Raw genomic sequence first — 21,796 nt, forward strand, 5'->3', positions numbered from 1 at the left:
GAAACGGTTGCCAGCCAATCGCAGGGCACGGGTCAAATTCGACTCAAAAGTATTTAAAATGGATTGGGGGGGAGGGGTTATGTCACATATGTCACAGTTTCATTAATTGATGTAATGCATATGATGAAATCGTTTCCATTGAACTTGTCATGACAATCAACATCTATTGAAATTAATTTATTTGTCACTTCATGAATGCCAACTCAATAAATTACATAGTCTGTACAATATTGTCCATACTTTCGCTGTTACACATACATATTTAAAAATGGCAGTGGGAACTAAAACAATAAAAATACTCGCACCCACGGTGTCAAACTTAACATGTTAAGTAATTGTTACTTTTTTTTTTTTTTTTTCCTTTTCAAAATGACAACATTAAAATACAAGTCATCCACATCTTTGTTTCGACCTGTCAGTGCACTTTCGGTGACATTTTAAATTAAATCAACCATCCCAGCGAGTTTACATTGTGGATAGTTTAAGGAGTGCCACGCAGAGGTGACAAAAGAGGACGCCACTCACGTGGAAGGATGTAACGGCAGTGCTTGTTGTCGTTGCGCTGTTTGCATTTGTTGTTGCAGCTCCGGTATTGCCAGTTGCGCCATTGCCAGCTGTGGGCGTGACATTACCGGTTGCAGGATTGACGGCTGTGGTTGCCGCATTGACGGCTGTAGTTGCCGCATTGACAGCTGTGGTTGCAGCATTGACAGCTGTGGTTGCAACGTTTCCAGCTGTGGTTGCAACGTTTCCAGTCGTAGCGTTCACAGCTGTGGTTGCAGCATTGACAGCTGTGGTTGCAACGTTTCCAGCTGTGGTTGCAACGTTTCCAGTCGTAGCGTTCACAGCTGTGGTTGCAGCATTGCCCGTCACAGCATTGACGGTTGTGGTTGCAGCGTTCACAGCTGTGGTTGCAGCATTACCAGTTGCAGCATTGATGGCTGTGGTTGCAGCATTTCCAGTTGCTGCATTAGCAGCCGTGGTTGCAGCATTGCCCGTCGCAGCACTGACGGCTGTGGTTGCAGCGTTTCCAGTTGCCGCGTTCGCAGCAGTAGTTGCAGCATTGACTGCTGTGGTTGCAGCATTGCCAGCTGTAGTTGCAGCGTTTCCAGTCGCAGCATTGCCAGCTGTGGTTGCAGCGTTCACAGCTGTGGTTGCAGCGTTGCCAGTTGCTGCGTTAGCAGCCGTGGTCGCAGCGTTGCCAGTTGCAGCATTGCCAGCTGTTGTTGCAGCGTTTCCAGTTGCAGCATTGACAGCTGTGGTTGCAGCGTTTCCAGTTGCCATGTTCGCAACAGTGGTTGCAGCATTGCCCGTCGCAGCATTGACTGCTGTGGTTGCAGCGTTCACAGCTGTGGTTGCAGCGTTGCCAGTTGCTGCGTTAGCAGCTGTGGTCGCAGCGTTGCCAGTTGCAGCATTGCCAGCTGTAGTTGCAGCGTTTCCAGTCGCTGCGTTAGCAGCTGTGGTCGCAGCGTTGCCAGTTGCAGCATTGCCAGCTGTAGTTGCAGCGTTTCCAGTCGCAGCATTGCCAGCTGTGGTTGCAGCGTTCACAGCTGTGGTTGCAGCGTTGCCAGTTGCTGCATTAGCAGCCGTGGTCGCAGCGTTGCCAGTTGCAGCATTGCCAGCTGTAGTTGCAGCGTTTCCAGTCGCTGCGTTAGCAGCTGTGGTCGCAGCGTTGCCAGTTGCAGCATTGCCAGCTGTAGTTGCAGCGTTTCCAGTCGCAGCATTGCCAGCTGTGGTTGCAGCGTTCACAGCTGTGGTTGCAGCGTTGCCAGTTGCTGCGTTAGCAGCCGTGGTCGCAGCGTTGCCAGTTGCAGCATTGCCAGCTGTAGTTGCAGCGTTTCCAGTCGCTGCGTTAGCAGCTGTGGTCGCAGCGTTGCCAGTTGCAGCATTGCCAGCTGTAGTTGCAGCGTTTCCAGTCACAGCATTGCCAGCTGTGGTTGCAGCGTTCACAGCTGTGGTTGCAGCGTTGCCAGTTGCTGCGTTAGCAGCCGTGGTCGCAGCGTTGCCAGTTGCAGCATTGCCAGCTGTAGTTGCAGCGTTTCCAGTCGCAGCATTGACGGCTGTGGTTGCAGCGTTGCCAGTTGCCGCGTTCGCAGCAGTGGTTGCAGCATTGCCCGTCGCAGCATTGACGGCTGTGGTTGCAGTGTTTCCAGTTGCTGCGCCAGCAGCCGTGGTCACAGCGTTACCAGTTGGAGCATTGCCAGCTGTTGTTGCAGCGTTTCCAGTTGCAGCATTGACAGCTGTGGTTGCAGCGTTTCCAGTTGCCATGTTCCCAACAGTGGTTGCAGCATTGCCCGTTGCAGCATTGACTGCTGTGGTTGCAGCGTTCACAGCTGTGGTTGCAGCGTTGCCAGTTGCTGCGTTAGCAGCTGTGGTCGCAGCGTTGCCAGTTGCAGCATTGCCAGCTGTAGTTGCAGCGTTTCCAGTCGCTGCGTTAGCAGCTGTGGTCGCAGCGTTGCCAGTTGCAGCATTGCCAGCTGTAGTTGCAGCGTTTCCAGTCGCAGCATTGCCAGCTGTGGTTGCAGCGTTCACAGCTGTGGTTGCAGCGTTGCCAGTTGCTGCGTTAGCAGCCGTGGTCGCAGCGTTGCCAGTTGCAGCATTGCCAGCTGTAGTTGCAGCGTTTCCAGTCGCAGCATTGACGGCTGTGGTTGCAGCGTTGCCAGTTGCCGCGTTCGCAGCAGTGGTTGCAGCATTGCCCGTCGCAGCATTGACGGCTGTGGTTGCAGTGTTTCCAGTTGCTGCGCCAGCAGCCGTGGTCACAGCGTTACCAGTTGCAGCATTGCCAGCTGTTGTTGCAGCGTTTCCAGTTGCAGCATTGACAGCTGTGGTTGCAGCGTTTCCAGTTGCCATGTTCGCAACAGTGGTTGCAGCATTGCCCGTCGCAGCATTGACTGCTGTGGTTGCAGCGTTCACAGCTGTGGTTGCAGCGTTGCCAGTTGCTGCGTTAGCAGCTGTGGTCGCAGCGTTGCCAGTTGCAGCATTGCCAGCTGTAGTTGCAGCGTTTCCAGTCGCTGCGTTAGCAGCTGTGGTCGCAGCGTTGCCAGTTGCAGCATTGCCAGCTGTAGTTGCAGCGTTTCCAGTCGCAGCATTGACGGCTGTGGTTGCAGCGTTTCCAGTTGCCATGTTCGCAACAGTGGTTGCAGCATTGCCCGTCGCAGCATTGACTGCTGTGGTTGCAGCGTTCACAGCTGTGGTTGCAGCGTTGCCAGTTGCTGCGTTAGCAGCTGTGGTCGCAGCATTGCCAGCTGTGGTTGCAGCGTTCACAGCTGTGGTTGCAGCGTTGCCAGTTGCTGCGTTAGCAGCCGTGGTCGCAGCGTTGCCAGTTGCAGCATTGCCAGCTGTAGTTGCAGCGTTTCCAGTCGCAGCATTGACGGCTGTGGTTGCAGCGTTGCCAGTTGCCGCGTTCGCAGCAGTGGTTGCAGCATTGCCCGTCGCAGCATTGACGGCTGTGGTTGCAGCGTTCACAGGTGTGGTTGCAGCGTTGCCAGTTGCTGCGTTAGCAGCCGTGGTCATAGCGTTACCAGTTGCGGCATTGCCAGCTGTAGTTGCAGCGTTTCCAGTTGCCACGTTTGCAGCAGTGGTTGCAGCATTGCCCGTCGCAGCATTGACGGCTGTGGTTGCAGGGTTCACAGCTGTGGTTGCAGCGTTGCCAGTTGCTGCGTTAGCAGCCGTGGTCGCAGCGTTGCCAGTTGCAGCATTGCCAGCTGTAGTTGCAGCGTTTCCAGTCGCAGCATTGACGGCTGTGGTTGCAGCGTTGCCAGTTGCCGCGTTCGCAGCAGTGGTTGCAGCATTGCCCGTCGCAGCATTGACGGCTGTGGTTGCAGGGTTCACAGCTGTGGTTGCAGCGTTGCCAGTTGCTGCGTTAGCAGCCGTGGTCGCAGCGTTGCCAGTTGCAGCATTGCCAGCTGTAGTTGCAGCGTTTCCAGTCGCAGCATTGACGGCTGTGGTTGCAGCGTTGCCAGTTGCCGCGTTCGCAGCAGTGGTTGCAGCATTGCCCGTCGCAGCATTGACGGCTGTGGTTGCAGTGTTTCCAGTTGCTGCGCCAGCAGCCGTGGTCACAGCGTTACCAGTTGCAGCATTGCCAGCTGTTGTTGCAGCGTTTCCAGTTGCAGCATTGACAGCTGTGGTTGCAGCGTTTCCAGTTGCCATGTTCGCAACAGTGGTTGCAGCATTGCCCGTCGCAGCATTGACTGCTGTGGTTGCAGCGTTCACAGCTGTGGTTGCAGCGTTGCCAGTTGCTGCGTTAGCAGCTGTGGTCGCAGCGTTGCCAGTTGCAGCATTGCCAGCTGTAGTTGCAGCGTTTCCAGTCGCAGCATTGCCAGCTGTGGTTGCAGCGTTCACAGCTGTGGTTGCAGCGTTGCCAGTTGCTGCGTTAGCAGCCGTGGTCGCAGCGTTGCCAGTTGCAGCATTGCCAGCTGTAGTTGCAGCGTTTCCAGTCGCAGCATTGACGGCTGTGGTTGCAGCGTTGCCAGTTGCCGCGTTCGCAGCAGTGGTTGCAGCATTGCCCGTCGCAGCATTGACGGCTGTGGTTGCAGTGTTTCCAGTTGCTGCGCCAGCAGCTGTGGTCACAGCGTTACCAGTTGCAGCATTGCCAGCTGTTGTTGCAGCGTTTCCAGTTGCAGCATTGCCAGCTGTTGTTGCAGCGTTTCCAGTTGCAGCATTGACAGCTGTGGTTGCAGCGTTTCCAGTTGCCATGTTCGCAACAGTGGTTGCAGCATTGCCCGTCGCAGCATTGACTGCTGTGGTTGCAGCGTTGCCAGTTGCTGCGTTAGCAGCTGTGGTCGCAGCGTTGCCAGTTGCAGCATTGCCAGCTGTAGTTGCAGCGTTTCCAGTCGCTGCGTTAGCAGCCGTGGTCGCAGCGTTGCCAGTTGCAGCATTGCCAGCTGTAGTTGCAGCGTTTCCAGTCGCAGCATTGCCAGCTGTGGTTGCAGCGTTCACAGCTGTGGTTGCAGCGTTGCCAGTTGCTGCGTTAGCAGCCGTGGTCGCAGCGTTGCCAGTTGCAGCATTGCCAGCTGTAGTTGCAGCGTTTCCAGTCGCAGCATTGACGGCTGTGGTTGCAGCGTTGCCAGTTGCCGCGTTCGCAGCAGTGGTTGCAGCATTGCCCGTCGCAGCATTGACGGCTGTGGTTGCAGCGTTCACAGGTGTGGTTGCAGCGTTGCCAGTTGCTGCGTTAGCAGCCGTGGTCATAGCGTTACCAGTTGCGGCATTGCCAGCTGTAGTTGCAGCGTTTCCAGTTGCCACGTTTGCAGCAGTGGTTGCAGCATTGCCCGTCGCAGCATTGACGGCTGTGGTTGCAGGGTTCACAGCTGTGGTTGCGGCATTGCCAGTCGCAGCATTGTTCACTGTGGTCATAGCATTGCCGGTGGCAGCATTGGGTGTGGTTTGGGCAGCTTGTGTGGGCATAGCACCTTGAGCATTTATGGATGCCATCGGGGCGGGGGATCGAGAGAAAAAAAACAGTCATGAGTTTTATGCGTCGTCCTCAATAGATGTGAAGAGCAGGAATAAAAATGAGATGCTTACCAATGATCAGGACTTGGAGCAGGATTGGCCAGAGCATTCTTTTTTTCCCCAAGAAAACAAAGCTCAGAAATATCTAAAAACCAAAAAGGAAAAATGCTGTTTATTAGTTTTCCTACAAACTTATTTACGAAGAGAACAAAAGTCTCTCGGTTAAACGAGGATAAGGTTGCACAATTACAAAAACAAAATTGAATTTTTTGACAGATTTTATTTTAAGTTTAATTTTTCAAGAATAAAGTCAGAATATTGCAAGAAAAAGATGATATTTTATGAGAAGAAAAATATCGGTGAAAAACCCAATTCTATAAATTGTAATTTGTGATCGTAAAACAAAATTAAAAACCTTTTAATTGTATTTTTAAAAAAAGTCCAAACATTACAAGAAAAAACATTCAAGCGGATTAGTTGTAATCCTTTGATGAATGGATGAATTCTTTTTTCAAAATAGGAAAATGTGTTTGCATTAATATTAGTAGAAATTAAAAACTATGCAGCATTAACGTTTCAATATTACCCCCCCCCTAAAAAGTATATGAGACTTACAAAAAATATAACAGGAATGCAACGTAAAATTTTATGGCAGTAATGTGAGAAAAATATGTCCATCATGATAATAATTTTAGGAGGAAAAAAAAAATCACCCAATAAAAAGATCCACATTACGAAAGGAAAAAAATAATCAATATAATTTTCAAATATGTTTGTAGTATTATGAAGGGAAGGAGCATACAAGCCGTGACATCGTGAAATAAAAATCGACATTTGACAATAAACATCAGATGTAAAAAATTGATAAAATACAAGTGTAACATTTTAATATTACCGAGGAAATAACATCACAATGTATTCATCTCACAAGAATACACGAATCAGATTGTAAATATACTTTGGGACTCTTTCTACCCATTTTTCTTTTCAGGGTTTCACTACTTGCTTTGATTTTCGTTGCTTCTTTATTATGACGATGAGCAGTACTAATTATTATTATGATTATAAATAGGATAGATATGTCTACACGTTTTGAAAAAAAAAAAAGCTAAATGAACCACTTCTAATTGGTTCATCGGGTGACGTGAAACGCTTGTACTTACCAATTGTCAACTTGATTGAGTTTCGCAGAAGTCTTTGATGAGTTGAGGCCCCGTGAGTGTCTCGTTGCGTGTGACTTTTGCATCTTTATAGGCACGGTGACAGCCACGACAAGACGTATGGTGATCATTCTTTCCACCTTGCTCACCTTTTGTGCTTTTCTTTTCAGGGTCATCGCATCACTGTGGTGTGGCCCGCAAAGTAAACAAGTGTGCACAAAGACGCCACTGTGTACCTGCACGTCGCTGACAATTCCGTCATCGGTGTTTGTCCACATAAGAAGACATTTGCGGAATGAGCGAAAAGGTGGGGACGCCTTTGTCTGCACCTGTCACCCATTATTTTACACGTCCATATTTTCATGCGTTCACACCTTGTGATCCTTTTCGCACGTCACCGCGTCGCTGCCCACAGGTCGGAATGAAACTTCCTCGTCCCACAATCTACGTTGTGTTCTGGTGGAATTTTGTCACTGCTTTCATATGCCAGTTGGCTTTTTTTTAATTATACGTTTCTTGCGTTGGGGTCTCAGGGTTGCTGTTTGGAGGTTCTCGATTGGGTTGAGGTCAGGGGGTGTTGGTGACTTCCTACTTTTCACCCCATTGCAGCACAACTTCTTTTTTACATCAACTATTGCATTAAATGGTAAAACAATAAACACCAAAACGGCATTTAAGTTTTATGTATTTTCACATACACGCACACCCCGCCCCCAAAAATGGCCATGTTGTTCATCAGGAAAAATAGCACGCTATAATATTGTACTTGAACCATAGAGCAATATCCTTATTAAATTGCATCTTAAGAATTACAATCAACAGTTTGTGCATCACTATTTAATGCTGCAAATCCAATTCATGGTGCTGCTCCTTCTGGCGTGCCCGTTTAGTTTGACAGTAAAATTCATTCGGGAGTGCCATTGAACAGCTTTGAAACCTCTTTTTCGATGCGATGGTAGGACCTATCGTCATTTTATGAGATCAAAACTTCTCGTTTTATCAAATGACTTCTTGTGGACAATAAAACTATTTTTTAAAAATGCATGTAGTAATATTGAAGCATTCACTACACTCTTGGTAATGAGCAAAGCGATGAGGGCATGAGGACTTGATTGATAACAAAATAAAACAAAAATGGAAAGTGTTTTAACAAAATACAGTACAATGAAAGTACTTCCCCCACCCCCACAAAAATGAACACTAACTGAAACAACATCTTAAACAAAAATGGAAAAATCGTTTAATTGTACTGTATTTTGTTAATAAAAGTACTGAAACAAAAATGAACACTAACTGGAACAACATGTTACGTTCAGAAAACTTAAGATAATTTGGCAATTAACATATGTTAGCTTTTGGGGTTCATTTTACAAGTATTTGTTTCGGTATTGCTGTATGGAAGGTCTTTGAACTTTTCATTTTTATGTTACACTTGACACGCACTCCATACATACACAACTCTGGTGGGACATTATGTCCATTCGTTAAAATAATAATAATAAAAAAATTTAAACACATTTTTAGAGACTTATTGTCCTGGTTTGCAAATCTTTTCATGTCAACTGACTGATTCTGATGAGAAACCAAAGGCACTGAATAGCGATACTGACCCAGCTACTATCTCCCTTCCCGTTACTGCATAAGTGGTTGACGTGTTTGCTGCCAGTCAATGCGGGGGGATAAAGGCGATATCATCACAGTGATTAATATGGTGACGCAAGTGTCTGTTTTGAATGCAAAACTTCTTTGTTCAAGAAATTCCTTCATACTTTCTTGTTGTTTAAACAACCCTTGAAGAAGCAGCTCATACAAAAAGCAAAACATGCTGGTTCATTCAATGACTGCGACCAATCCAGGAATCAGGTTACATTATTGTGGCTTAAACTTTTTTTAAAAACGCATATTACGTTTGCTAATACAGATCAGTTGTATTTCACTTCACACTCCAAAATGTTTTCAGACATTTAGGTTAAATGTTTTAACTTTCGTTCAATAGATTTTAATCGAATCGTTCGAAACTGAAATCTCTGCATTTATGTTCCACTCTGACAAATAGAAAAGCATTCATGAATTTTCAGGAGATACTTTATTTAATAGAAAGTCCTGCAAATTGAAAAAAAAAAAAATAATCACAGGCTGAAACCAAACTTGAGGGACCTGTACGGCAACAATTGCATGATACGGGCAGAATATTTGAAACGTCTTGCTTTCCACTGCTCGGAGGAAAGCTTAGAAGCTCTCGTTATTCGTAAATCTTCTGTGAAGAGAAACAACTTGGTGACAAAGAAGTCTTCAAGTCAAATTTGCACTCTTGCTTTTCTTTGCTCGCTTGGCTTTGTTATTGTTGTTCTGGTTCTCGTTCTTCTTCTGGTCATTGTTGTTGTTGTTGGACTTTTGCAGTAGCGCGAGCGTGTCGCGCTTCTCGATCTTCCTCAGCTGCTTCTTTTTCATCCTCTTGAGCTTTGCCGTGTTTCGGATCTGGGGGGAAAAAAAGGGAGGCACTCATTATGTTGTACAACAAGGCTCATTTTAAACTCATTCTATACAACCATCAACCGTCACAGTGTTCTTACGTACCACTTGCACAACCTCCGCTTTGCGTTCGTTCTCCTCGCGCCGCTTCAAGTTGTCTTCTCGCCGTTTCCGCTTCTCCTGTGGAGGCGGCGGAGTACATGGGGAGTGAATAAGGTGGAGCATAATGCTTTGTTGTTAATGGTTTTTTTTTTTGTATACCTCTTTCGCTTGGGCTTTCTGCTCTTTCAGTTGCGATGAGTACTTCTGTACCAGCTGCTTCTCTCGCTTCGCCTGCATTTTCTTCTTCCAGGAAGTACACAGTGATGCGTCTCGTACCAGCGCAGAGAACCTACATACACAAGCGCACCAAGGTGATTGAATTAATTTTTGCGAAAATGTCCTTTGTCGTCATTACATAAATTCATACACGTGCTTTTGGGTTTGGTGTTATTTTGGTTTTAGAAACAAGGTCAAATAGACATTAGCTTACTTTATTACTGAATTTTTCTTGGATCCTTTTTTTTCTTGAATTCTATGAATACGCCATATATACTGTATTACAAAAAAACGAAAACAAATACTATGACTAATACAAACAAGCATTTAAACATAAGATCTCCAAAAACTAATTCAAGCTAACATTTTTTTTTAAATAATTCAAAAACTACATTTAAAAAGTAACTAATGAAAAATCCCAAACTATTATAACCCTGACACACATTAAAATCGGTAGCAGGTTAGTCCACAAAACAACAAGCATTTGTCAGCTTCTAAAAATCCTCAAATAAATTAATAGTATCCAGGGGGAGGTGTTTATTTGCTATAACTTGAGTGAGTTCTATGAATATATTTACTCAACTGCTATCCAGTGAGTACCAGGTGCTTATTGACGTTCTCAAAGTGTGGTATGCGGTTTCCCTCCAGTTGTACGCCAAAGAATCACTCCCGAAGTGTGCTTTGGTTGTATTTAACTCAGCATATTTGTGTTTAATCTTTAAAACAGGTGTTTCAAACTCAACTTATGTCAGGGATTCTCAAGGTAGAGTCTGGGCGATGTCTCAAGTATTCCACAAAAAGGGGGTTCAAGTATTCAAATGTAGTACAGTACTGTACAACTAATCCAATCTTCTCGATCTTTATTATTAGTCGAGAATGTAAGCGGTTCTTTAGAATATGAAGATGCGTTCGCTGGTCCTCTCTCTCATTTCCGTGGTAATTTGCATACAATACAATACATGCTGCTTTATATATGTTATGTAATATATGTGTCAAACACCCATATTGAAACAATGCACTTAGAACAACAACGTTAATAATGTAATGTCACCTCTGCTTGTTGCGGTCCTTCCACACACGTCCTGATTTTGGCTTCCCCAGAGGAATAGCAACAGCCGCTTTGACACTTTTTCTCTGACGGCGCTTCTTCTTGGGAGGATGCGACTCCGTCTCTGGGATCGCTGGTGGTCTTTCGACAGGGGCAGGCTTGGACACTTGACCGGCTTTGTCCACCTCTACTGCGGGGTCTAAGCGAGGCCCCTCCGGCTCGACACATATGGCGGGTTTATCCGCAACAGTCCCCGGTTTAACACACACTGCAGGCTTCTCCTCCACCGTCTCCAGGCCGACACTCACTGAGGACTTCTCCTTCACGGTCTCCTGGCCGACACTCACTGCGGGATTCTCTTCGACCGGCTTCGGCGCTTGTTGCTCCGGTTCACTCTGCTCAACACTCACTGCGGACTTCTCCTTCGCCGTCTCCTGGCCGACACTCATTGCGGGATTGTCTTCGTCCAGCTCCGGTGCTTGTTGCTCCGCTTCACTCTGCTCCGGTATGATGGACCTTCTGCTCCGTCTGACGGGAGTCCTCGCCGGGACCTCACAGTTCTGGAGTCCGGATGGGCGACGCACCATGCGGCCGCTGCGGGTCCGCGTGGTCATGCGGAGTAGGTCCTGGTTGTCGTCCGCTACTTGTCCCGCTGTAGACGCGCCGTTCGCTTTGTTTTTCGACATGTTTCTCTACGCCAGTTTCACCCCTATCTTCCCACGTGGGAGCCCTGAGCTGACTCGGTCGTGGTGACGTTCTTCCGTATTGTTGTAAACAACGTGTCTTTTCATTACCGCCACCCTTTGGTCGGAGGGTGAACTGCAGAGAAAAGCCGAACGCTGCAGCAACTAATACTGTATAGCCTCTTCATAAAATTAATAATTAATGACACAAAAGTACTTCTGGAGAAACGTCCGCAGGTAGCAACATGCAATAGCTTTTCACTCGCTCTTCAAAACAAATCTTATTCCGAAAACAGCTCGTTTTTCTTTGTCGCTTTCAAAGGCTGCCCAATTTTCAGTCGTCTTTGCAACGCTGCCGTCCTTTGATCAAAAAGCGTCATTACGGCATCTTAAAAATGGCATCACATGATTCGAACTTCCGCACCACAAGATGCCGTATTATAACTCATTTTAGCTTGAACATAAATGTAAAACCATTTTAAGACTCGGAACAAAGAAAAAAAACACGTACGTTTTTATGTAGTTTGACAAGAACCTGGAAAGGTTTTGGGCGAGGTTTAGTCATGTCGCTGCTGGGTCTCGGAAGCTTGCTGCTGCTCCTCGGGCTGACGGTAAAAGAACTCCAAGATTGTTCGATAGTATTATCGCGTCAGATATCTTAGCACAAATGTCACTTTAACTGAAAAGAACTTAGCTAAAAGTTTACACGACGACCACCCTTTCCAAGCCACAGTAACTATCTGTTTGAAAACCTGACCCGAAAATAATTAAAACGAATCAAATCATTTTTCAGCTCTCACTCAATAAAAATCCAGATCCCATGCCACACTTTTTTTCAAACAAATTGTATATAGTTCTATTTATATATATATGACCTCGGATGATTGATCGACAGTCAAATCAGTCATCGTATCAATATTTGTATGATACAAAAGTAAGTTAGGTTTGAGATGCTCAGGTTGTCCCTTTTAAGCAATCATAGTTGGCCAAAACCAGAACGGATGGGTTTTTCATTCGTATTCAATATGAAAATATCAATGTACATTTGCTCCGATTCACCTTGTTCATTTATTTTGTGTGTGTACTGTCTTTGTGAGCTAAAAATAGCATTACGAGCGCATGATGGCAGCGAATTTAACAACTAGTAGTTTGGCGTATCGTGCAAAAAAAACTCCCCAAATGTTTGGTTCAAACTGTTTTTGCTACTCTGTTTTGAAATTAATGTAACACAAGGAGAGTTACACGTTGTCTATTTAAACAAGCACGATAACTTGGTAACACACATGCCAAACACTACAGGCAGGCGACCAAAACTAGCATCGATAATGTGGTTTTATAATCGTTTCAGGAAGAATACAAATAGCGAAGCAACACCACGTAGGCAGACAATAGGTCTATATTTTTATCCTCATGGATTAATGTTACTGCAGCTTTCTGAGTAGTAGTGACCATCATCATGTACATGTACTGTATACTTCTATGCACATATAAATTGTACTGCACCTTGTGGACAATTTAAGGCATGCAGACAAGAAGCTCCACAATGTATTAAAGCGTACAAATAGGCAAACAAAATGTTTTTAATTTTTATTCATTTTTTATCAAGTACAGTACCGTATAATTAAATTTTTCTTATAAAAAAATCTTGTGAGGATAAGCAGTTGGGAGAAAGGAATGAGGAATGTTTGTGTTGTTTTTTGGTGGCGCTGGAAGTGAGTTGCAGCACTTTCATTCATTACAACGAGGATAGAGGATATTTCAGTCCAATTTAAATCATTAAACAGACAATTTTCCATATGTCCGCTTTAAACCAAGTCATAATTCACTGACTCATATTGAGTGCCTGACTCAGCTGACGCATCCTTAACGTCAGCTGATCTGCCATAAAAAAAAAAACATGTAAGCAAAGCAGTTGTCTTTCCTCCAGTGAACATGTATGTGGCAATAAAACTTCAATAAAAGGAGTTTGCTTGTGTATTCACAGGGGGCCGCACCTCCATCCTTCAGCGTGGACTACCAGAACGACTGCTTCCGCAAAGATGGAGAGAAGTTCCGCTACATCTCAGGCAGCATCCACTACAGCAGGATCCCCAGGGCCTACTGGAAAGACCGGCTACTCAAGATGTACATGGCAGGCCTGAATGCCATCCAGACGTATGTGACTGTTTCAACGTCCCATGTGCCAATGCTGCCGGAATATATAAATACGAATACCGTTAAAAAAAAAAGAAAAAAAAGACACAACCTGTTTTGATACGTCATTCATGTGCCGTTCTAGATTCGCGTCGTGATATATTTGCAATGTTTTAGCTGCAATTTTTTTCCATTGCAGGTATATTCCATGGAACTTCCATGAGGATTCTCCAGGCAGCTACGACTTCAGCGGAGACAGAGATTTGGAACATTTCCTTCAGCTGGCTCAGGATATCGGCCTATTGGTCATCCTTCGACCAGGGCCTTATATTTGTGCAGAGTGGGACATGGTAAGAAAAACTCTATCCATCCATCCATCCATCCATCCATCCATCCATCCATCCATCCATCCATCCATCCATCCATCCATCCATTTTCTATTGCGCTCTTCCTAATTATAGTGGTTAAGATGAAACCTAGCCCAGCTGACTTTGTGAGATTGATGGGGTACACCCTGGAATGCTGACGAGGCATTTGCAGAGACAAGTATTCAGTAGCTGAATTATTAAATACAAAACACACCACCTTCACATGAAGATATCAATAATATTTACTAGAATATTAGCCTCAATAACAGGCTCACACACGTGCCATAGCCCTTTACACAAACTGCATTAAATCTTGAAACTCAACTTTTGGCATTTTACACAATTATAAATGTTCGTGTATACAGGCAAACGCCCGCAGCAAAGTAGACTACATGGGCCGTTAGTTGCTGCATCAAGGTGAAAAGCAGAAACGTTTGCGTCACTTATGACTGTGCAAGGATTGCCGGCAAAACAGGACATCTCAAATTGCAGATGGAAAACTATCAGTAAACTAAACCGAACAATAACAGAGATTCTACCGGATGGTGCCAAAGTAACACTTTAATTGGGTTGGACTGAGAAAAAAAAAACCCTAAACAAAACGATGTTCGTTTTTTTCACAATCGTTTTTCAGCAAATAATGGATGATAAGTTTTCAAAAAAAAAATGTGCAAATGCCAAACCCTGAATTTCACTGTCATAATAAAGCTCACATTCTTAAATGTTTACCTCGCTGACAAATCGAGACATATTACTTGTGACGTTGGTGTCGAACCCATTGACCTATTTAAGTACCTTATGCTTGTGGCCAGTGTCTAAAACAGGGATGTCAAACTCATTTTTGTAACAGGCCACATTGTAGTTACAGTTTGACTTGGAGGGCCGTAATGAATTTTGGGAAACCACATAAATTTTTAATCACCTCCACATATTACATACACAGCGCACAACAAATTTATGAATAACTAGTTTCTAAAATGAGAAGTCAAGAATAATGACTGTTATTGTGGATTACATATGACAATTTGAAATTTTGGTTCAGACTTTAGCAAACATCATGGAACTTGAGATGCGTGATTTGCTTTCGTGGGCCACATAAAATGATGTGGCGGGCCAGATCTGGCCCCCGGGCCTTGACTTTGACACCTGTGGTCTAAAACAACAATATATAAAAGAATACAATATCTGTCCACCAGGGAGGACTGCCTGTCTGGCTTCTCCGCAAGCGAGACATAGTGCTGCGCTCTTCAGATCCAGGTGAAATTGCTCACGTTGATTATGTAAACACTGTAAACACAAAATATATCTATTTTTTTTCAGATTACATAGCAGCGGTGGATAGCTGGATGGGCAAGCTGCTGCCGATGATGAAACCTTTCCTCTATCAGAATGGCGGCCCGATCATCAGCGTGCAGGTCGTTTGCTGTCTTGTTGTCATCTCTTTCTGTGAAAACGGGAGTGATCAATAAAGATTGGCATTATAATCAAATACTGAATTGGTAAAAATGTCCTGGAATCTATTCTATGCACTTGACTCTGAGTGCACTTACTGCAACTGGTGAAGGTGCTGAGTCTGCGAGACATAATGCTTCTCTGCGCAGCTTTTTTTTTTTTTTGCTGATTGCTCGTGAAGCGACCACGGCGACTAAAGGCTGGCATGCCTGAATTTTTTTTCGTCTTGCCGCATAGTGGCAAGTTCTTGTGTGGTGGCTGAGGGGGCGACTCAGGCCAGATTCCAAGTGTGTCAAGCAGAATGATTTTACCTCCCCAACAAAAAAAAAAAAAAAATGAGGAAAAGCCAAATGTTGAAAAAACTTTTTTCACTTAATTCCACAGTTGGGTATTGCATAGTAATTACAGGGTCTTTAACGTGTGGCTGTTCAGGTGGAGAATGAATACGGCAGCTACTTTGCATGCGACTACAACTACATGCGTCACCTCTACAAGCTGATGCGGTTTTACCTGGGCGAGGAGGTGGTGCTGTTCACCACCGATGGCTCCTCGCTGGGCTTCCTCAAGTGCGGAGCCATCCAAGGCGTCTACGCCACCGTTGACTTCGGCCCAGGTTGGTCAGCGGCCAGATAACGACAAGTCCGACGAGTGATTTGATGGTGTGTATCTTCCTTTATTTCAGGTTCCAATGTGTCCGCAGCATTTGCAACACAGCGACACGCAGAACCTTATGGACCTTTGGCAAGCATCGACCTTATTCATCTTTCTTGCTCATATAGTGGTACCTTAACTTGACGAGTTGTTCAGTGACCAAGTTCGTGTGTCAGTCTACTCTACGCAGATATCAAATCAAAACAACCACAGATTTGTTTGCATTATTGTTGGAATCTGATTTATGAATTAGTGACTTTTGTTAACACCACACTTGTTTGTTTGCCGTCGTAGTGAATTATGAAGTTCACAATTGCAATTGTGGAAGATAATGTCGATTTGCCTTTATTTTAGCAAAAGCCTAACCTATAAGAAGCAAACATTGATGGGTAATAAATATGGTCTTGTTTATTGCAATCCAAATTAATGTATCGCTTGTGTTTGTTAAAAAATACATGGGAAGAGGACCTTCGGGGGGGGGGGGGAACAATTGTAGTATTGAGGGACAAAATATCACAATTCGATTATTTTTCAAATGTAGTATCTATGATATTAGCCACTGAAGGCCCAGATACGCACACCGGAAGGAGCAGCACAATGCCTATTGAATTAAAGCATAAAAACTATGAGCTCTAACCGATGAGTTCTTTAGTCTCCTCTCCATTTAAGTTATTACTTTATGTTTGAAACAGTTCAATACTGTAGCTTGATATTTTTCTCATCCAATAAAATGTGTATTTGTTTTTGGGGTGCTGGAACGGATTAATAGCATTCTGTTCATTTAAATATGGAAAGGTGTTTTATATGATTTATCAACATGGAAGGAGTTAAACTTATACGCCAGGGTACCACTGTAATTGAAGCTTCCACTTAAAACCTTTTTTTTTTTAAGTTTTAATTTAAAGAGACTCGCACTTTCTTTCCTTCCCTTCCCTTATCTGCACCTGCAGGTGAACTCTGAGTACTACACGGGCTGGCTGGACCACTGGGGCTCGCCTCACTCCGCCGTCTCGACCAAAGATGTCGTCGTCACCCTCAATGAGATTCTGGCGATGGGTGCAAATGTCAACCTGTGAGTCCTCTTTTTTTCAAGGGGGAGGAAATGAATCTGTGTGAGTCCACATGTAGACCCAATTCAACATTAGACCTGTATTTTGGTCAACTGACACCCATTCCCTCAACCTCCCACCCACTCGAAAATTGCCCAGCAACGGAAATGCATTCGGAAATGCATGATCAACAATACATTGTGTATGTCGAATGCAATTTGAGAAAACAGGTGCTTTATTAGAAAATCAAAACTTTATCAAAATGAAGTGATTGGATGACAACCACTTCGGGATGTACCCTGCCTACTGTCCGAAGTCAGCTGGGGTGGGCTCCAGCACGACTGTGACCCTGAAGAGGATCTGAGGCTCGGATAATGCACGGATGGAGATTGTAAGATTACGTCTGGAGTCTTTGTAGCCTTGAAAATCATTTTTGGTCTCCTTACAGGTACATGTTTATTGGCGGGACCAACTTTGGGTACTGGAATGGTTAGTATAAATAAAAAAAAAATATATATATATATATATATATATATATATATATATATATATATATATATATATATATTTTATATAAAAGCCTAGCTTTTATGGCGTGTGATCACATTTGACCCCCCCGCAGGTGCCAATTCACCTTACGCTGCACAGCCAACCAGTTACGACTACAACGCTCCGCTTACTGAGGCCGGAGACTTGACTGAGAAGTACTTTGCAATCCGGGAGGTGATCAAAATGGTGTGTGCACATGAATTTCATTGCATTCTTCTTTATGTGACATGGAACGCAATTCACATATTTTCTCTTTAACAGTACTGCAAAATACCCGAAGGGCTCATCCCGCCATCAAGTCCAAAGTTTGCATATGGTGCTGTTAAAATGCAGCAGGTAGCCACACTATGCCACAATCTTCTGCTTACACAGTTAAACCCTGAAAGTTAGTTCACACTTTTTCAAAAAGTTGCTTCAACCTGTTTAATACCACTACCACTTGAAGTTTACTGTCAAACTGAGCATAAAACAGCGACAATTCCCACGTCAAAACCACCAAACTGCATTACCATCCGTACAAGCCTGCTAGTTTAATGCTAAAATAACATGGAAAATTCCATTGACGTGCTAGTAGTTAGGATCCAAAGTTGCGGTTTTAGAACCCTTTAAGCAACGGATATTTGAAGACAAACACATGTAGACAATATACAGATACTCACAGGCATATATTCTTTATACTCTTTAAAAACTCAATATCATAACACGACAGCATTTTATTGTATACGATAACATTCCAATTTATTGGATTGACATAACGTTGCGGGCTAGCGAGTGAACCGGAGGCCGTGTTGTCTGGAATGACGTTCGAACTAAACTTTACTACTGTTTTTGAATTGTTGAAAACCTTTCTTCACGTGAAGTAAAATGAATGCTGGTTCTATTATGACAGCTCCAGACTGTGTCGGAAGCCTTAGAGACAATCTCCTTCTCTGGACCAGTGGAAAGCTTATTCCCTCAGACGTTCATTGACCTCAACCAGGTATCTCCTCATGTTTTCATCTGATTGTCTACATTAATATTAAAGTTTAAAATTTGATTTCTGGCTTCTTTTTCTCATCAATTATCAAAAAAAATCAAATGATAATGACATCAGTAATTAGCGCTTCTGGACTTGGCCTTACATACCATATTTTACGGATTATAAGATACTACTTGTTCCCACATTTTGGACAATATGCATTTTAATGTGACGTGGTTTATGAATTTTTATAGACGAGCTTCAAACCATAACTAGAGTCACTCAAAGTGTCATAACATTCGACCCCACTGAAGTCATCGAAAACATCACAGTGGACCAATGAAACTGTAATGAGTCCACCACACACTGATGCGGGGGGCAACGGAACTCCTCAGCAAGCTCTGTCATGGCCTGGAACAATCATGAACAATTGAATCAGGTGTGTTGGATTCGGGAGGGATCTAAAACCGGCAGAATATGGCTCTCGATGAACCAAAGTTCCTTACCCCTGTGTTTAGTGTGTTTGCCAGATGTTAGCTCATGTCTCGACTGGCCGTTGAAATGCTTTGTCAGGGATCACCAACTACGGTCCGTCGAAGGACCCTATCCTGCACGTTTTAGATCTTTGGAAATGATCGGGATCATTATAAGGCTTTTACAGAGCTTGCTGATGGGATGGGTGAGTGGATGGATACTTGTGTCTTTGTTTTAAATGTCCGCTTTGTCCTGTCCTGTCCTGTAGGCGTTTGGCTATGTGTTCTACAGGACTAAGCTGCCGGTGAACTGCAGCACGCCCACGTCACTGGCGTCGCCGCTGAACGGGGTCCACGACCGAGCATATGTGTCTGTGGACGGGGTATGCCAGGAATTGATTGTTTCTCATAAAGTAAAATCTGAACACCGAACCTTGCTGCAGATTTTGAAAATCTGAGAGTAATTGATACTGCCCCTAAAAGGCCCTCGTAATTGCATACAAAGACCACAAGATGGCGACAAAGCAGTTAAAATAGAGAGGATCCTAAAGCATCAGCATCATATACTGAAAACCCATGTATTCAGGAAATAAATGATTCAACACGAATATATTTACCTCTCCAAGTACTACAAACACGACCAAGATAGAAATCCTGTAGCATGAATTCAAGTGTTCTTCAAAAATGAAACATGTTTTGAATCACTAAAAGGTATATTTACTCTTGTAACCACATAGCTTAGCCTTTCCTTCCAGAAGTTGAAAGCTATTGTCCATTAGCATCTATATTGTCTTGTTTAAGCCCTTTAAGCAATGGGTTGAGATTTCTATGAAGCAGAACAAATGCCCACATATACATGCTGGCTTTATTTCAAGGTGGCTTCGGGTATTCTGGAGAGAGGCAAAGTCCTAAGCATTAATGTGACAGGCAAAGCTGGCAGTCAAGTGGACATCTTAGTGGAGAACATGGGCCGGATCAACTATGGAAAAGGCATCAATGACTTCAAGGTTTGGAACTGCTCATAATTTTAACTTTTTTTTTTTTAGCCGTCCATGAAGCAAACAACAATATGTTGCGATGTGTATTTCATGAGGAAAAAAGTACAGTAATTGTGTACTTTTGAAGTATGCAATAATGAAATATACAATACAATTCATGTTTCTTTAAACAATGCTTTCACAACAGCTGCAGCTGGAACAAAGCGCTTTTTCATTATAATTCATTTTTATTTCCGTTTGACTGTTGATTAATTCCATTCAATTTTAATTAGATTTTGGAGCAAATTTGATAGTTTTTATTCTTTTTTTATGCATTGTTTTATATTATTATTTTAATATTTGGCACATTTGTTGAGCGAAAGTTCAAGAAAAGGACACCGGAAGCACTGTGTAATAAAGTAAACTACAAATGAATGATCCACCTTCTTTGCCACAGTAATACCAAAATAAATACCGGTACACCCCTGTAAGCTCAACCCCGTAAACCCACATACGAAATGACAACGATGAAAAGGAAGGACATTCTTGCGATACTTATCCTTAGTCTGTTAGTTTTATAAATGTAAAATGTAGTTTCAGTTGGCTTTTGTTTTTTTTAAATGCACTCTCATTTTATTTAAGATTAGGTTTTTTTTCAATTTTAGATTTAGTTTGTTTGTTTTCATGAACTATAATAAGCTTGGTGAAAAACCATGTCAATGAACTGAATTTGCTAGAGCCACTGCATTGCGGGGTTTTTTCTGATAAGACAAAGCAGGCATCTACTTCTATTTGAGCGAATGTGATCATTTGAAAGTAGGAAATGACACACACTTGACTTGGTTCCTTGCGTGTTCTCTCTTTGCGCAGGGCCTTGTGAGTAACCTGACGATAGGCAATGTCCCGCTCACAGGGTGGACCATGTACAGCCTCGGTATCGACCAAGCGGTTAACCAGGGCATCCTCTGGGAAATGAAGCCCACGTCGTCTGGCCCTCTTCCTCCAAGTAACCTGTCACTACCCGCCTTCTATGGCGGAACTTTCATCATTCCTGATGGCATACCCGATCTACCTCAGGACACCTACATTAGCATGCCCAAATGGAACAAGGCACGTTAACTTGCATGACTTTAGTTATCTATAATCACAGATTCTCAAAGTGTGGTACGTGGGCTACTAACTTTCGATCTCACTCAATGAGTATTCTCTTTTGCTCCTCAGGGACAGGTTTGGATCAACGGTTTCAATTTGGGACGCTACTGGCCGACTCGAGGCCCCCAGTTGACTCTTTACGTCCCGGCCAGCATCCTCACCACTGACGCCCCCAACAACGTGACAGTCCTGGAGCTGGAGTCGGCCCCGTGCCTCTCAGGACCATGCACGGTGGAATTCACCACCACGCCCATCGTAAACGCAACTGTGCACAGTGAGCACAGGCATGTTTAGAGGGGATTTGATTTCAGGAAAAGGGAAGTTTCTCTTGCACAATGTGCATCATGTCTTGCTTCTTGAAAAGCATCACTTGATTTGTGACTGAATGTAGACTGTGAAAGAGTCAGTGTCTTAAATACTTGATCACATCATGACATTTAAAATTTTATCAGTATGTTGCCAAAGTGATAGCATTAATGCCCCAAAACACATCAGGGATATACACTTTTACATGTCAAAGTACAATGGCTGATGTTTTGTTCATTAATTTTTTTTAAATACCAGACCTGTTTTTAAATGTACTGACTTTTAATAAAAATGAAGGATTATACTGCACAAAGATTTTCATTTTTCTTTTGTTTGGATTATCTAATGGGTGGCACAGTGGTAGTCCAGTTAGCATATCCAACTCACACTCTAGAGGTCCTACGTTAAGGCTCCAACCTTCCTGTGTGGAGTTTACATGTTCTCCCCATGCCTCCATGGGTTTTCTCCAGGTCCTCCGGTCTCCTCTCACATTCCAAAAACATGCATGGCTGGTCAATTGAACAGTCTAAAAGTATGAGGGAAATGTGGTTAGGACTGCACGACTGTGTTTATGTTATGTGTTTGTTTATTATTTT

At 43.9% G+C, this 21,796-nt stretch overlaps 3 protein-coding genes across 3 annotated transcripts; 1 reads left to right on the top strand and 2 right to left on the bottom strand.

Annotated features, from left to right (window-relative positions):
• Positions 1–162: 162 nt before the first annotated feature.
• Positions 163–6,746, bottom strand: LOC127613600 (S-layer protein-like). The gene is made up of 3 exons (XM_052084703.1): positions 6,615–6,746; positions 5,524–5,596; positions 163–5,408 (listed from the first exon to the last, which is right to left on the bottom strand). The coding sequence occupies exons 2-3, from the start codon at positions 5,558–5,560 to the stop codon at positions 466–468; spliced, it is 4,980 nt and encodes a 1,659-aa protein (XP_051940663.1). The 5' UTR covers positions 5,561–5,596; positions 6,615–6,746; the 3' UTR covers positions 163–465.
• Positions 6,747–8,678: 1,932 nt separating this feature from the next.
• ccdc86 (coiled-coil domain containing 86) lies at positions 8,679–11,189 on the bottom strand. The gene is made up of 4 exons (XM_052084728.1): positions 10,453–11,189; positions 9,345–9,474; positions 9,189–9,263; positions 8,679–9,089 (listed from the first exon to the last, which is right to left on the bottom strand). Exons 1-4 carry the CDS (start codon positions 11,133–11,135, stop codon positions 8,904–8,906), a joined length of 1,074 nt encoding a protein of 357 aa, XP_051940688.1. The 5' UTR covers positions 11,136–11,189; the 3' UTR covers positions 8,679–8,903.
• Positions 11,190–11,512: 323 nt separating this feature from the next.
• Positions 11,513–21,513, top strand: glb1 (galactosidase, beta 1). The gene is made up of 16 exons (XM_052084715.1): positions 11,513–11,743; positions 13,117–13,286; positions 13,465–13,615; positions 14,830–14,890; positions 14,954–15,048; positions 15,518–15,698; positions 15,768–15,826; positions 16,687–16,808; positions 17,234–17,274; positions 17,408–17,520; positions 17,596–17,670; positions 18,224–18,313; positions 19,035–19,148; positions 19,641–19,772; positions 20,613–20,852; positions 20,964–21,513. Exons 1-16 carry the CDS (start codon positions 11,696–11,698, stop codon positions 21,186–21,188), a joined length of 1,917 nt encoding a protein of 638 aa, XP_051940675.1. The 5' UTR covers positions 11,513–11,695; the 3' UTR covers positions 21,189–21,513.
• Positions 21,514–21,796: the final 283 nt, after the last annotated feature.

Source organism: Hippocampus zosterae, chromosome 13 (genome assembly GCF_025434085.1).
Source record: "Hippocampus zosterae strain Florida chromosome 13, ASM2543408v3, whole genome shotgun sequence".
Lineage (NCBI taxonomy): Eukaryota > Metazoa > Chordata > Actinopteri > Syngnathiformes > Syngnathidae > Hippocampus > Hippocampus zosterae.